At 39.8% G+C, this 15500-nt stretch overlaps 1 protein-coding gene across 2 annotated transcripts in view; it reads left to right on the top strand.

Moving 5' to 3' along the window:
* The window catches only part of KLF12 (KLF transcription factor 12), a 452957-nt gene extending 437855 nt beyond the window's left edge, over window positions 1-15102 (top strand). For both annotated transcript variants that reach the window (XM_081214998.1, XM_081214999.1), the window contains exon 8: window positions 5144-15102. In XM_081214998.1, coding sequence (XP_081071124.1) covers window positions 5144-5325 — 182 coding nt within the window. In that variant the 3' untranslated portion in view covers window positions 5326-15102. The remainder of the gene's footprint in view (window positions 1-5143) is intronic.
* The last annotated feature ends 398 nt before the right edge of the window (window positions 15103-15500 follow it).

Raw genomic sequence — 15500 nt, 5'->3', positions numbered from 1 at the left:
TTATTATTTCACAGGATTAATGTAAGAAACAAAAATCAAAGGTGATCTGACGGTGGAGTCAAAACTTCTGATTCTTTTGAAAAATATTTAAATACATTTTCAAAGACTTTTCTACCGAGGATTCTAAGTGTATTTGTGGGTTAGACGAAACAAACAAACAAAAAAAGGTGGGCATGCTTTTTTTTAATTTTTAGCTTATTTCTAGTGAAAACAGTGTTGAATAACACATGTGCAGAATTCTAATTCAAATGAGTTTAAGGACCATTCACTGTTCCTGAAGAAATCACTGGAAATAGGGTTTACTGTCACCCCCATTCAGCCTGGCACAGAGCAGCTGTGCACAAAAGCCGCACAGACCCTGGGAGATGCTTGACCGCTATTCGTGTCCAAGCCAACTCTTCCCACAGGAAAACGTTCGTGGAAAATCCACCCACCGTTCTGTCCCCTCCACTGGCTTTTTTAACTTTAAAGTGAGCTTTCTGTTTTCTAGCAAGATTTGAAGGAGAGAAGGGGGGATGGAGGAAGGATTCTGTCCGTTCTTTATTATATCCTTTCAGGGCTCATTTATACATATTACAGTGTATCTTACAAACTTATTTATCGTCTTTTTTTATTTATTTATTTTTTTTGCGGTACGCGGGCCTCTCACTGCTGTGGCCTCTCCCGTTGCGGAGCACAGGCTCCGGACGCGCAGGCTCAGCGGCCGTGGCTCACGGGCCCAGCCGCTCTGCGGCACGTGGGATCTTCCCGGACCGGGGCACGAACCCGTGTTCCCTGCATCGGCAGGCGGACTCTCAACCACTGCGCCACCAGGGGAGCCCTATTTATCATCTTAATTAGTTTTTACTCACATCATGAAGTTAGTGTCTCTTAATTTGTTTATAAGATTGTACCCTTTAAATAGCTTCAAAGCACAAGCATAAAATATAACGTGCAGTTTTAACATAATGTAGCAGCCACTAGCATTGTATCCACTTCTAAAACTTAACTAGTCCAGTGAGAGAATTTATTGACTTTTTGTAATGAAATGCTAGGCACGAGGTGGATATAAGGGAAACCGAGGTCCCTCTTGAGGGAGGGGGAGAAGCCTGCTCTCTGCCTGGTCCAAGCAGCCATCTCATCTCCATAGACAGGAGCCACCCCCAGAGCTCAGTCTCTAGCTGTGAAGAGAGATTTGAAGATCTTATTTTCTTTCTTCCCCTCTTCTTTCTTCTGAGTATGGAGAGAGAATACCCAAACTCTGGTTTTATTTGCGAGGAAATGGGGGCAAGAAATATTGTACAAGAAATATTGGGGGATATTAAAAAGAAAGCATATATTTTTGTAAGAAAAGCTTCAAGGAAAACTCATCGATCACTCAGATAATGAAGTTTATTATTTTCTGATAGAGGTCCTCCCTCCCCCGACCCCCTAGATGAGACTGTGTTCATTCTTTTTTACCTGCCTTCCTTAATCACTTAGCCCCTAATGGTTTATAAGCTTATATATCATTTTCACTGGTTTTACTCATGAGGTAGGGACGTATCTGCATCTTGCATTTTGGAGGCACTTACTGAACCTGATTTCACCTCACAGAATACTTTTCACGTTCTGCACTGAGTTTCCTGTTGCTTTCTCTGCCTCTCCGCCTTTAAGACATCCACCTTAGAAATGATGCCAGACATCTGAGCTCCTCTTTTCTGATTCTTCCTTCCTTATGTCCTCCTCCTCAGACTAAGTAGAATTAATTGTAGCTCATCACTGAGCACGGTGGCCATGGTAACACAACCGTATTGAAAGGGTGGGTTGGAGTGGAGTAGGGAAGGGTCGGGCTCCATCACTGTAGAATCAGTGCTCTTTTGGTTACCAGGTAAAGTGTACAGAGACGTTCCTGACCCCTCTCACCCTCATAGTGAAGGCCTTACTCATTACTGTGCTTTTCTAATGAGCAGAGGAGATCCCGAAGACTTTTAAAACCCTGACTGAATTGGGTGAGCCTTTTCAGAGAGTCCCTTATTTCTCCTTGTCCAGAACTCTCTGTTTAAAGCATCGGACATGAAATATCACGTGTATTCGTTACCAAGAGGACAGCTCGAATTGTAATCGAGGAGCCTGAGTTAAGAATAAGTGATTATCTTATAGCCAAAATATTCCCTCACCCACCCATCCCAAACTAACAAGGTGTGTTATATATGCTGATTAAGTTAACATAATCAGGAAGCCTGCCAAAAGCTGCGGTGCCCGTCCCTTACATCAAGAGTTGGCCAAGCTTCTATAGTAAATGTTTTAGGTATTGCAGGCCATACATTCTCTATTGCAGTGCTCAATGCCTCCATCCCTGGAAAACAGCCATAAACAATATGCAAACAAATGAGTGTGGCTGTGTTCCAATAAAGACTTATTTATGGCCACTAAAATTTGAATTTCATGAAAAGTATATACTTTGCACATGCCACGAGAGAGCCTTCTTTTGGGTTTGTTTTTTTTTTTTTTCCAACCATTTAAAAGTGTGAAAACTACTCTTAGCTTGCGGCTTGCACAGAAAACAAACCACAGACTAGATTTGTCCTGGGGGCCACAGTTTACCACCCCTGCTATAGATTTTCAAGTGAAAAGGGCACAGCTACCATTATTAAACAGCCAAAGTGAAAGTAAAAGTATGTCTATTATAATTTGGAGGAAGAAACTGCAGAATATTAAGTGCCAAAATTGGGTGTACAAGGAAATTCAGAGAACCCCTGAGACAACAGGCCGTCCCTACGGTGGCCATGCCAGCCTCCAGCATCCTTCTTGAGGTGAGACTGAAGCCCCGTCTCCTTCTATGGCCTCTCTTTACTTCCGGGCCCATCCCAGTTATGGAGCCCCTTCCTGTCTCTCCATCTGCAATGCCAAGGTGAGGGTCCAGCAGCTTTTCTAACCCCAGTCATACTCAGATGACACTTCCCCACCAAGATAGAAACAGACGTCCTCCTAACACACAACTGAGCAATGCTTTTCCCCAATTAAGAAAATCTTTTATTTTTTCCTTCTTAGGCCTATACTCTCTGTGGCTGGTTCCTTAGTAACACAGGAGATAACTAGGAGATGCCTGTTGGTGACAAGGAGTCAACTGGCTGAGCTCAGTGCCCCAAAGATGGATGTGTTTTTGAAGATATGATTTATATCAATGTCAGCTTATTAAAACCCATGCTCATGTTGTAAATTTCAAGGAAAAAAAAATATGATGATGACATGTAAATAAAACATATGGTGATGAAATGTAAATAAAAGCATTTTAACAGTTGTCATGGATATACTGTATAGTAGATTGCCATTCTTTTTAAGTTAGGGGTTTTGCTGATTTTTAAAATTTTCTGTTAAATTTCTGTTAAATTCTGATCAGTAGACACCTGTAAATGCAGATTTTTGTCTCCATAGAGCATCCAGAATGAGTCGGAAGTTGAGGTTTTGGATTAATCCAGTCAGTAGGCTGGATGTAGGCTGGATGTCAGAGTAACCTGGAGCTTTCTGTGGGCCACAGTTAGTGTGTCCGTATCTCTAGATTTAACTGGGCTGTACTATTCAGTCACTTCTGTGAAAGGGCCACTTGATCCTAAAAGGACCCCTGTAGTTAACATTTAGTTAACAGTTGAACAAAAACTGCTGGATCTGGTTCAGTCTAGTTTTCCCATCACTTGTACATCTCATTTACAGGGCTTAGTACACTCCTGTGTACACGCCTTTGTGTGAGCACGTCTGTGTGTGCTGCAGTTTTATTAATTTATTCAAACACTGTTTGGCACATACTTTTAAGCTCTGAGGATAGTGAAATAGTAGAGGCGTGATTCTTGATCTCTGCGTATTCAGAAACTGGTAAAGGGGAAAGACGTCTAGACAAAACCTGTATGATCTACTGTGGTAGGCAAGTTAATAGAAGTAGGAGTTGAACAATTCGCAAGTGTCTAAGACGGTGGAATCAGTGTTGGCTAAGGATTTGACAGAGTTTAGATGGGGAAAGACTTATCCACTCCCCTAGAACACAGTGAAAAGCGCTGCATTTGGAGCCAAACACATCTATTGACTGGCCTCAGGCAAGTTACTTTACTCCATTGAACCTCCGTTGTCTCATCTGTAAAGTGGATTTAACAAAAGTCACTTTGCAACTCCGTCCATTGGGACCAGCAAATAGCTCCTTTCCCAGTCTTAGGCCCTTTCGCCAGACACCAAGTGTGGCTAAGCAGCACGTTGTTGACTATTGGATGGAAGCAGCAGAGGAGAGATCAGCTCTTCTGGGGTTGCCTGAGGACAGCGCTTCCATTCTGAATGAGAGCCAGGAAAAAGCACACCTAGGTCAACTATTGTCCCATTCCCCCAGGGAGCTCTTTTGGACAATGGATAGCATATCTTTTCCCAGCAAAGCCTTTGCATATTTTACTGTCTTTACGAGTTGACTGAGGGATCTGGTCAAATTACATACTTCTTCAGACTGTTTTTTACTGTGGCTCTCAACACTGGGACCAACTTGATGATTCCTTAGGGCTTGCCCTCATTCTTAAGTCACTGAAGAAGATATTGAAACTTGCACTATTAAGGTATCTAGGATTCTTTCCCAGGAGACAAACAAACAGTAGATGTTTATAAATAATAAGTACTTAATACCTAATTTCTGGGGGGTGGTAGAGTGCTTACCTTTTAATGAAATTTTGTGTGACGGATAAAAGGACATTGTACCCTAAAATAGCCTTTAAACATCTAAGTGATACCCTGTTGGGAGGAGTATTGCAACAAAACATACAAATCACTACGCTTTATATTTCTTTGTGAGTTTTAGCCCTCGAGCCAGTCAACCTAGGTAGAGCCCCCTAACACGCCTTTCCGGTCTACCATGGTGATTATATCCAGTAGCAATCAGTCTATGCCTTTTGATATTTTGACTGCAAAGTAACTTACCCATAACTCAGGATGCAAGTGTTAACTAACCCGCCCAGTGTCACAGCAAGAGAGACGAACTTGAAACGCCACCTGTCTGACTCAACCCCAGCTGGTGGGGTGATTAGGTTTCCCAACAAAGGATTACCAAATGGAAAATCCACTGAGAACAGTCACTTCCCCAAATATCATGTTGGGATGGTTTTTCTGGAGAAATGATGGAGCACCAAAGCGTGTGTCCCTTTGTTTCTTCCAGGAGAGAAACCCTACAAGTGTACCTGGGAAGGCTGCACCTGGAAATTCGCTCGTTCGGATGAACTGACGAGGCATTACCGCAAACACACGGGAGTGAAGCCATTCAAGTGCGCAGACTGTGATCGCAGCTTTTCCCGGTCAGATCACTTGGCACTGCACCGCCGGAGGCATATGCTGGTGTGAGGAAGGCTACCTGTCCAGCTGAGTGTAAGAGCTGGATCTCTTAGCGGCACCCAATTCAGCAGGGCTGAATCCCCTTCACAGTGTTAACACAAAAGGGCATCACCATCCCACGATGTCTGAAAGCAGAGCAGGAAAAAGAAGTAGTAACACTTCTCCTTTCGGTCTGAAGGTAACCCCCATCATGACTACACGAGAAACAACTTCATGCTGGCCTGGGAGATCGGTGACACAAATGCTGAAGAGACAGGCATTGTTTTCCGTGCGGTGTCCTCTGCCATTTCAAGATGTTTGTAGTTTGTACATTTTCTGAGCTGTCAGACGTTTTGTTCTTGATACTTTAAAGGTCATCTACCACAAATTGATGGCTAGAGCAAGACCTTGTAAATTTGAATTATTCTCCCATCATCCCACCCCTGAGCCCGTTTTTACAAAAGTTTGAGTTACTGTCTAAGTAAGATAGAACCCACTTCCAATCTGTTACCAGCAAGCAGCCTGAAAGTAGAAAAGAAGAAGCTGTTGGAGAGGTTCCATTACCTGAAAAGAAAGGAGCGCTCAGGCAGCCCTTTGCAATAGTGATGGCAGCCACTAGATATCACCCGCAACTTGTCATTATGCCATCCATGCCCTGGAGAAAACCAACATTGATTCTTTCATTTGTTTGTTGTTGATCGTTTTTGTTTTGTTCTGCTTCTGTTTTGTTCATCTGTTCGAGCAGAGGGACAGCGACATTTCAGTTGGAGTCTAGTCCTGGTGTCTGCCCTGGCATGGACGGGCACAGAGCCGTTTTGTAGTTGAATAGGAAGAGCCTGTCTAAAAAAACTACTGCCCCACTTCAAATTGCAGTGTTCTGTCACCTAGGCATCATCTCTTCCTGCCCCTAGTATTTGATTACAAGGAATCGGGGGGAGGGGGGAAACTTTCTTAGACACACTGGCACCAAGGTAAGAGGTGGGGCTGACCAGGCAGTCAGTGAACATGAAAAAATCAGACAAAGCAGAGATGGAAATAATGCGCCTCTTGAGGAGAAAAGCAATAACGAATAAAAGGACTTGCCTACAATAACTTCACTGAGGACTCATGTTACCAATTTTCATACTTACTAAAGGGATTGCAAAAAACACCCCAGCATTTTAGAGGTCTTGGTTACATTTGCAGCACTGAGGTAATCTTTCTGCTGTTTGTTGTCCTGCTTGGTTGAGTACCACAATTAAAGATTATGCTCCCCCTTTTCTTGTTTGAAAACAGTTATTTGGTGACTAGAAAGGCCACGGAGGCATAGCAGGGAATTAACTCTTGGGTGAATGGGTCAGTTCTTGGAACCAAGTCAGTGGGAAAGGAATGCTCCCCAAGGAAAGCCTGACATGGTGCTAGTTTCCTCCCTTGGAGAGCCAAGGATAAGTGACTCTCCAATAGGTTCTTCTCTACAGATTTCATTTTCTAAACTCACCCAGTGGTTCTGCAATGGCATCTGCAGGGATATTTGAACCCACTCATCCCGTCCTGAGGGTGAGAGGAAATTATAGTCCCGTCAGCCCCCCAAAATTATGAGCCTTTTTTGCAACTAGCAAAGTGTGTAGTAAACAAAGCAATACATCACCAACGAGCATTCTTTCAGAAAAATTATCATATTTTTTCCCCACTAAAAGCTGGGTTTTTTCAGCTTTCTGTGGCTAAGGGGCTTGGTGAGGTTTTTTTGTCATTGTTGTTGTTGTTGTTATTATTAAGATTTTTTTTATAGCTTAGGTATAAGAAGTTGCCAGCATAGACCTTTGCAATATATTTTAATTACAAACACTTGATTTGGAGAATTGCACAAATCAACCTCACAATATTACTAGCTCATTTTTAAAGGTGTGAACATTCTGAAATAATTTCTGGTTCTAGGATTATCCTTTTTAGGATTATCTTCTAATTCAGATAATCTTATTTTGGTGAAGCAAAAACTATAAACGTTGAAAAAAGGATGATTTGTGTTGGATGGCATTAAAAAGAATTTTTTTTTTTTAATATTCAAGCAACAGCATAATGATTTTCAGGTCAAATTCTATCTTCAAAAATATGTGCTCTACATTTCCTGCCAGGTCTGAAAAATTCATTGGCAGTGTCCCTCCAACAAGGGCTGCAATTCTATGGATAAATAGCTTCTTTAGCTACAACAGTGTACTACCCACCAAGCACTGGGTTTTTGTGGGTTTTTTTACCAACTGGAAAGGTTTTTTATCTGTACTGTATGCAACTCCTCCTTCTCATTGCCTGTGACTATTTTGAATAGAAAGGCCAGTGTTGGTTACTGGTCAGTGGCAAAGAACACAGAGCATGATGAACACAGAGCATGGTGAACACAGCTGTGAAGCCATCTATGCTAGTCCTGGAACCAAGTTGGCAGATAGTAGGTGAATCACTGAGGTGAAGGGCCGACGTGATTTAATTCTGCCTGCTCTCGTAAGAAGGGCCAATCCCGTTCTCTGCTGAGAGATCTTGAGAGCATTACAGGTAGAAGTGGTTTTCAGAATTCATAGAACTGACAGGCAGTGGGAGCCTCCTGAGTGACAGCTAGATTTAAATTTAGCACAGAACGAAATGAGCTGCTCCTCTGTAATAACATAGGAAAAATTCAGGGACGTGAACTTGTCTGCTCACCCCCTGAAAGTGGCAACCCAACTGAGACAGTAAGTTTACCGATAGAACCTGTCGGCATTTTGCCATTTCCCCCTTTTGATGTATTGATACTTCTAAGGAGGGATCCAAGCACAAATAGTGAATGAGTCGCTGATCTAGTCGCAGGACTGAAATTTACCTGGGACTTGTCTTGGGACATGACAAATTCTCCTTGGTGGATTTTCTACAGGTGTTTCCCTGCGGAAAGGAAGGTGGTTTGGGAGAGAAGGAATTACATTTTTAAGTAAGAATATCTTCAGGCATAGAAAAGCCTACTCTATTTTATCTTATGTCCATTCTAGACTCTTTTTAAAAGCACAGTAGGTGATTAACAACAGAAAAGGAGTAGAATCCAAAGGACTTCTCAGTTGTTCTCTAACTAGAAGCATTCTTTGGTTTCAAATTTGAAGCTATTCAGTTTGCAGCTGGGCGTATGTGCACGTTTGGGAACTTAGACACAGGTAGCTGCAATGGCTTGAGAAGCTACAGTTGACCTGTCTCTTTGCATTTTAGAGATTGATTTCAAGGAAGTTAAGGTTATTTGAAAAGTTAAGAGGTACAGACTTTGAGGTTTCAATAGATTCCCTCCTTGTATCCTGATCTTAGGTTGTTTGGGAAAAGATTCACACTTCCCCATCCACTTCCAGCCCCATCCCATCAATTGTGTGTGGACTTTGAGAAGCCTGCTTGATAACTTGTCTTAAGTTCTATTAAGGCATTTGGACTGAAATTCCTAATGGCTTTACCATAAAATTTATACTGTTGCCTGGCATTAGTTTTACAAAACACTATAGGACATTTATTTTCAAAGGCAGTTCAATAACAATAACATAAACCACATTTTTTTTTTAAAGAGCACTTTTTATTCACTTTAAAGTTTAAGTGGAAAATAGGAAGAGGAATGTCAGGGGGGGAAAACTTGCAAAATGCTACAGTGTTTACAAATGCCAGTTCTAGATGATTGAAAAGGCCATTCTCATTATGGTTGAAATTTGGAATAGCTTATACAAAGATTGTGTTCATTTTTATACAGTTGTTTTAACTTCAAATTGCTATTTGTGTTTTAAACATAAATATAATTCTGCACTTTGAAATCAGTTCATTAGAATGATAACATGTATATGGATAAAGATGCAGTATTCCTTATTCTGTACTTTATTATACTTATCAAAGCTGCAATTGAATAAATCTGGTGAGGTGAGGCCTTCAAATGTATTAATACGCCTTTGTTACATTGTTACAACTGCTTAGAAATGTAGCCATGATGTTGTTGTAAAGGTGTCTTAACATTTACAGTAAGGATTGACAGAATTTAAGCAGTGTTAAGAATACCAGCATTCATTATACATTGAGTTACAATCTTTGTGTAAGGGATTGAACGTGAGATAACTCTTATGAATCATAATAGGCCCAGGAAGCCTTAATACTCATAGTCCATAATCCAATCTCAGATTTTGCTCCTTACTAATTAATGCCTGTAAATTTAGTAGGTAAATGTATTCTGCAACTTCACTGATCAGATCTCTGCCTTCCACTTTGCTGAGGTAGTGCATCTCACGAAAAAATCTTTCAACTTGATTTGGTTTTGTTTAGAAAAGGGATTTGGTAAGCCACGTGTCTTCCATATCACATTTCTCCTTATCTCCACACTGCCTTCCACTTAACTTGTACAGGCCCCCCGACAGATGCACACCTGTATACACACCCGTATATGCAGCAGCCAGGGGGCTAATAAATATCAACAGAGAACTTTTTTAAAAGAATGAATTTGTAATAATCCATGCTGTCTAGAAATGTAAGTTATTTACCTTACTAGGGAATCAGCTTATAATGCTATATATGACTTTGCCTGCATTTTATAGTTAAGAAGTGTACATAAAAGTTTAAAATGCTATATTTTCACAGTTTCATTATAGAATAATGTCTGTTTAGCAACCCATGTCCATTGGTACTTTAAATATGCTAAATACTGTGCAACTGCAATAGAAATTCAGATTTTCGTAAGAAAATGAAACAGGAGGATACTGCATCTTAAAGAAATAGAGTGAAGATATTTTACTGTATTCGTAACATGTGTGATAGTGGAAAAAGTATTTTCAAACTCACAAATTTTACAGAGGTTGTAAATAGTTTGATGAAGTATGTTGGGAAAAAGAGCTTCTAGTTTTCATCACAATAAAAAAAAAAAAACTTGTTCAGATATGCCTTGTGTATCTTACACACGATTAGTGATACTGCCATGGGTACTCTGTTCTGCTTTGTCAGAGCACAGTCCTTGTGCTTCCTGACAAAATGGAGTGGCCACTTGTCTCAATTTAGCCAGGATGGTTTAGAATGCAATGAAGTCATTTTAAGTTGCAGCCAACTGATTCCAAACTCAAAATGTCTTTGCCTGAAAAGAGAAAAACAGCTGCAAAGGATTTTACTTGTGCTAAAATAGAAGCATCTAGCAATTATTCTCTTTTCTCAGTTACTTTCCTCCTCCATGAAGTAGTTCTCTATCAGAAGAAACAAACACCCTCTACAGGTGTTTATTCTTGTTGAATCCCAGAGGGGATACTTTTAGCAGTAGCTACCTGTTGACAAGATGAGTGCTATGGATATGGCCACATGTGAAATGAATCTGTACTGGCAATGGGAATAAGCTAATGCCAGTTTTCAGAAATGAATTAAAAGCTGAAAGTGCCTGTCAATAAACATTATGACCAATGAGATATTCCTATACTTTTACACAGCAATAATTCTTCATCAGACTGGGTTTTTCCTCCACCTTTGCGAAACACATGCACACAGAGTAAATATATATGCACACAGTAAATTGAATCTGTTCACATACCCCCTCAAAAATTATTTGGTGTGCTTTAAATATACCTAATCTTGTTTATGTTAGCATTTCTTAATTTAATCTTTCTTAACTACAGAACGTAAGAATGCAAATCTGAACTTTATCTCCAATATATACTCTGGCACACGGCATATATAATTTTGAGGTGAAAACTTCACTGTGATTTGCCCCAATCTTATGAAGCACTTGTGTGTGGCTCAAAAAGTTTTGCTTGGTTAAGAAAAGCCAATTTATTTAGAGCAAAACAGTAGAGATGTTTGCTTGTTTTCCTTTATTTTATTCACTAATATCAACTGCACAAATCCATCTTTACATTTCTTCATATCCTTTTCCCCTAATATTTCCTGTTACCATCTAAGAACCATTTTGGAGTGAATATTGACACAATCATTTCTCCCCAAAAAGCCTACAAAGGTATGACTGGCATTGAGTAAGCCTAGTCTTTGACTAAGCTTTACAGTTAGTCCTGGAAATGACCAGATTTACATTCAGAACTTCACACTATTTTCCTATCATTATTTCACTGCTAAAAGTGGAGTCGTGAATAGAAATATATGAGGAGATGATATGAATAGACAAGAGCCCTGGAAATTCACCGGCCTCACCATCTCAGAGCACAAATCCACCCAAACAAGCTACTGAGAGGTATCAGTAAAATCATATTCTTTCAGAGCCAAACGTTTGGGAAGAGCAATTTTAAAAGTATAATTGTGATTAAACACTCAGGCTTTAGACAGTGAAGACTACCACGATGGACAGTGTTCTCCAAAACCAGATCATAGGCCTGGAGAAAACCATCTCCCGTTTCCTCCTCTGCATTTCAGAAAAAAAGGGAAAGAAGGAAATATGCCAGGTTAGGGTATAAAATAACCATTTAAGTGTCAAAGGAAAGCTGCTGGGTTCCATAATCTCACTGAAGGCAAGTCTTCTGACTGGGCTGTTTTCTGCAAGTTGTCTGAAAGAACTAAAAGAACTTGAAAGGTCAAAAGTTCAGCAAACCATGAAAATCATAGCTGTTCTTTAGTAAACCCTTACTACGTGCCAAGCGCTATACTAGGCAATTTTTAGACATATTACCTCTGATCTGTACAACAGTACCAGATTTTATGGGTGGCTGAGTTGTCCACAAACAGAAATAGTGAGTGACAGAGTGGGAATGTGACATTACCTCTCTCTGGCTCTGAAGCCTGTATTCTTCCCAGTGCACCACAGCACGTGTGTTCCCAGAAGCCACCTTTCCATAGCTAACTCTTCAGTAGTTTATTGTTTTTGTTTTTGTTTTTGTTTTTGTTTGCGGTACACGGGCCTCTCTCTTTTGTGGCCTCTCCCGTTGCGGAGCACAGGCTCCGGACGCGCAGGCTCAGCGGCCGTGGCTCACGGGCCCAGCTGCTCCGCAGCATGTGGGGTCTTCCCGGACCGGGGCACGAACCCGTGTCCTCTGCATCAGCCGGCGGACTCTCAACCACTGCGCCACCAGGGAAGCCCCTTAAGTAGTTTTATTATAGATGTGTATCATCTATTTTCCAAATAAGATATAGGGACATGATACAACACGTGACTTAACAGTGGTACATAATATTTGAAATCAGTCTTCTCCTGGAAAGTCACACGTGGAGGATTATTATAAACAAACAGCACCAGCCCGCTGTCTCCCTGAACTTGTCACTTGCCTCTTAAAATGTTTGGCCTGGAGATCCAAAATCCTCAAAACTCTTCCCTACTGTGTAGCATTTTCGACAGAGCAGGTTTTCTCAATTCTGCATATTTCTTTGTAGGTTTACTAGAAGGCTTTCCACCTGTATAGACCTTCTAGAGTATGTTTAAGTTACATTTGAAATGTTCACCTCCATGGAATTAGTCGTTAATAACAGAGCCCCCTCTTGGCGGTGGTGAATGGGGAGACCATCTTGAACATTCAGATGATGAGCAAGAAGAGAGAACGGGTAATTCCTTTTCAGATTTCTCACCTAACAGTACCACATTGGAATGTTTTCAGTAGCCTTATAAATAATTTGTTTGTAGTATTGTTGTTAGTTTAATTGAATTTTACGTAGGAAGCTGTCCAACCTCAGAGAAATGACCCCGACCCCCCTTTTCTATGTAGAACAAGGTCTCTGACAGTATTGATTTATGGAAGTACTAATGGACTTAGAAAACATTAAGAGAATGTCATTTCTCATGGTATTTCTTTTTCTGAAAATGAATCTCCTGAATTATGAGCTTTTTCCATGTTACTTGGCTGAGGGAAGAGATAAAACCTGTATAAACAAATTCCCTTCCATGCTGAAAGCAAGTGTTCCGTGTGCACACAACCCACTGCGGAAAGGGGCTTTCTCCTCAGTTAATTGGGTTTCACAAGCAATAATTTCTCAACAAAAAACCACAACTTTAAGTGAGTTGAAAAGAGGTGAATGGTGAAAATAGTCACATCGGTACTTTTTCTTTCTGGATTATTTCTCTAGAAATTTTAAATGTTTGAGGCAACAGTCTGCCCTTTGTGCAAAGCAAGAACCAATGAATGGACTCCTTGTGTGAATTACTATATCTTGCTTTTTCCAAGTGAGGGTGAAGAGGAGGGTAGAATTTGGGTCAAATTCTAGTCAAAATGCTCAAGTAATCAAAAAGTAGGATATTTTAGGGATATACCAATATCTTCCCTTTCTGCTACTTTCATACTCCTAAGATATAGCATAAAAAATGCTTTTGTCCTACTTGTGTTTGCCCTGCTAGTCTTCCCATAACAGAATTTTGTAATTACATCCAGACTACAGGATATATTTCGTCCCCCAGACTTGATTACATTGGATGGGTATTGTTGAACTGGGGCACTGGTGCCTATATTCAAGGCTCTTTCCTATCAACTTGTCTGTCCACACTTTGTTGTGTTTAAAACTTCATTTTAAAAAATTACCATCACCGCCCCTGACCCATGGAATGGTGGCTGTATTGTTTTGTTCATGTCTGTGTGGGACACATTGCATCACGTGGCAAACCAACTCCCCGTGGATGTGAGATAACTACTTACAAAACCAGCTTAAAAACATCGTCTTCTGTATTATGTCATCCTGTATCATAATGCAATTATGTGTATCATAACATGCTCATTTAAAAAAAAAGAGAGAGAAACCAGCAAATTCATGTTTGTCCATAGAAGAATGTACTCAGAACTTTGTGTTGTGAAACGATGAGAACAGACCACGTTTAAGGTACCCACCTGCCACTTAAAATGACTTAGTTATAATTAGTAGTAGTCTAGACGTTGCTCTTGGTGTGTGGGATTCAATTCAAACGTCATCTTCTTTTGAACAAATCTCTTGGTGGTATTTGAAAAAACACATGAGAATAAAGAAAAATATCATCTTTGACCAAATCAAGCAGGCATCTTCTTCCTTCTCCTTGACACTTAGCTCATTATACATGGTGATTGGATTACAAGAGCCGTGTAAAAATACAAAAACATCCTTTCGTTTACAAAACAGTTATTCTAGGCTTGAAGCCTCTGAACAGCAAATTGAATAGATGTGCTGCGTCTGATTCACTTTACAGGTGTAATTTTACAAAGGCTCCTGGGTCTCTGACCCCAGAGAGTTAGAATGCCCAGAGGAGGTCCTCCGAATTAAAGGATACCCCCCCCCAATAATGCTGGCAAGCAAATGTGTTAATTTCTTGAATCTTCATTTGGTTTTCTGTTCAGAGTTTTAATTGCAAATGAATTTATTTCTCCAGCTTATCTAAAGATCTAATTTCCCAATAGTTTCCTCTGCATTTATATACTCTGTAGTGTTTAGGCAACCCCTGTTATAAGTTTATTAATATTATGTAAGTGTTGTTCTTGTATTTATGTATAGTGTATGTATTGTAAATATACTCAGAGCTTTTTTCCTTTTACTGTAAAATGGTGATTTTTTTTTTTTTTTGCCCTATGATAACGTAAAGGGAGACCCTCCTAATGAGATTCTCTCAGAGGATGATTATTCCAGTCTATTCTCAGAGATGTAAATGAACAAGTGTTACCGTTTTTAATGGTGTCTCAGACATATTCTGTTGGTGCATTGCTTTTCTGTATTCAACTTTCCTATGAATTGAGCTGTGAACCGAAATAGAGTTTAAACCTTTAACTGTATGCATTTGTATAATTATCTGAATGAAGGCATGAAGGTTAAATAAAGCATTTTGTATTGAACGAAACTCCCTAATTATTACTAAGGCTGATCCAGACACTTTGGAAATCATAGTTATTAACCATTCTAATTAAACCTTTGTTATGAAAAGTTTTACCATTTGTGTATAGTAATTTAAAACACAGAACAAGATAGCCTCTATACTAAAAAATGAACAGGGTTTTATTTCATGACAACCAGGACCTAGAGAGGGATTCCTAACAATATTTTAACGAATGTAAAGCTAAAAAGTGGTCCAGAAATGTGAAGTGATATGAAAAAAAAAGATATTTTTCAAAGCCTAAAGTTAAATCTCTATAATTGAATGAATTATAATATTTTTCAGACTTTGTGGATCATTTAAGTGTAGAATGATCCATTTAACACATGCCAACGCTAGTTTATTTCCATAAATTTTTTAAGAAAACAATTATAAGGCTTTTGAAAATAAGACCATTAATGAGTAGACTATCTTTTAAGTAATTGCTAAAAAAGCACTTGAAAAATCTAAG

Source organism: Mesoplodon bidens (genome assembly GCF_964165515.1).
Source record: "Mesoplodon bidens genome assembly, chromosome: 17".
NCBI classification, from domain to species: domain Eukaryota; kingdom Metazoa; phylum Chordata; class Mammalia; order Artiodactyla; family Ziphiidae; genus Mesoplodon; species Mesoplodon bidens.
This window is presented reverse-complemented; position numbering and strand designations above follow the sequence as displayed.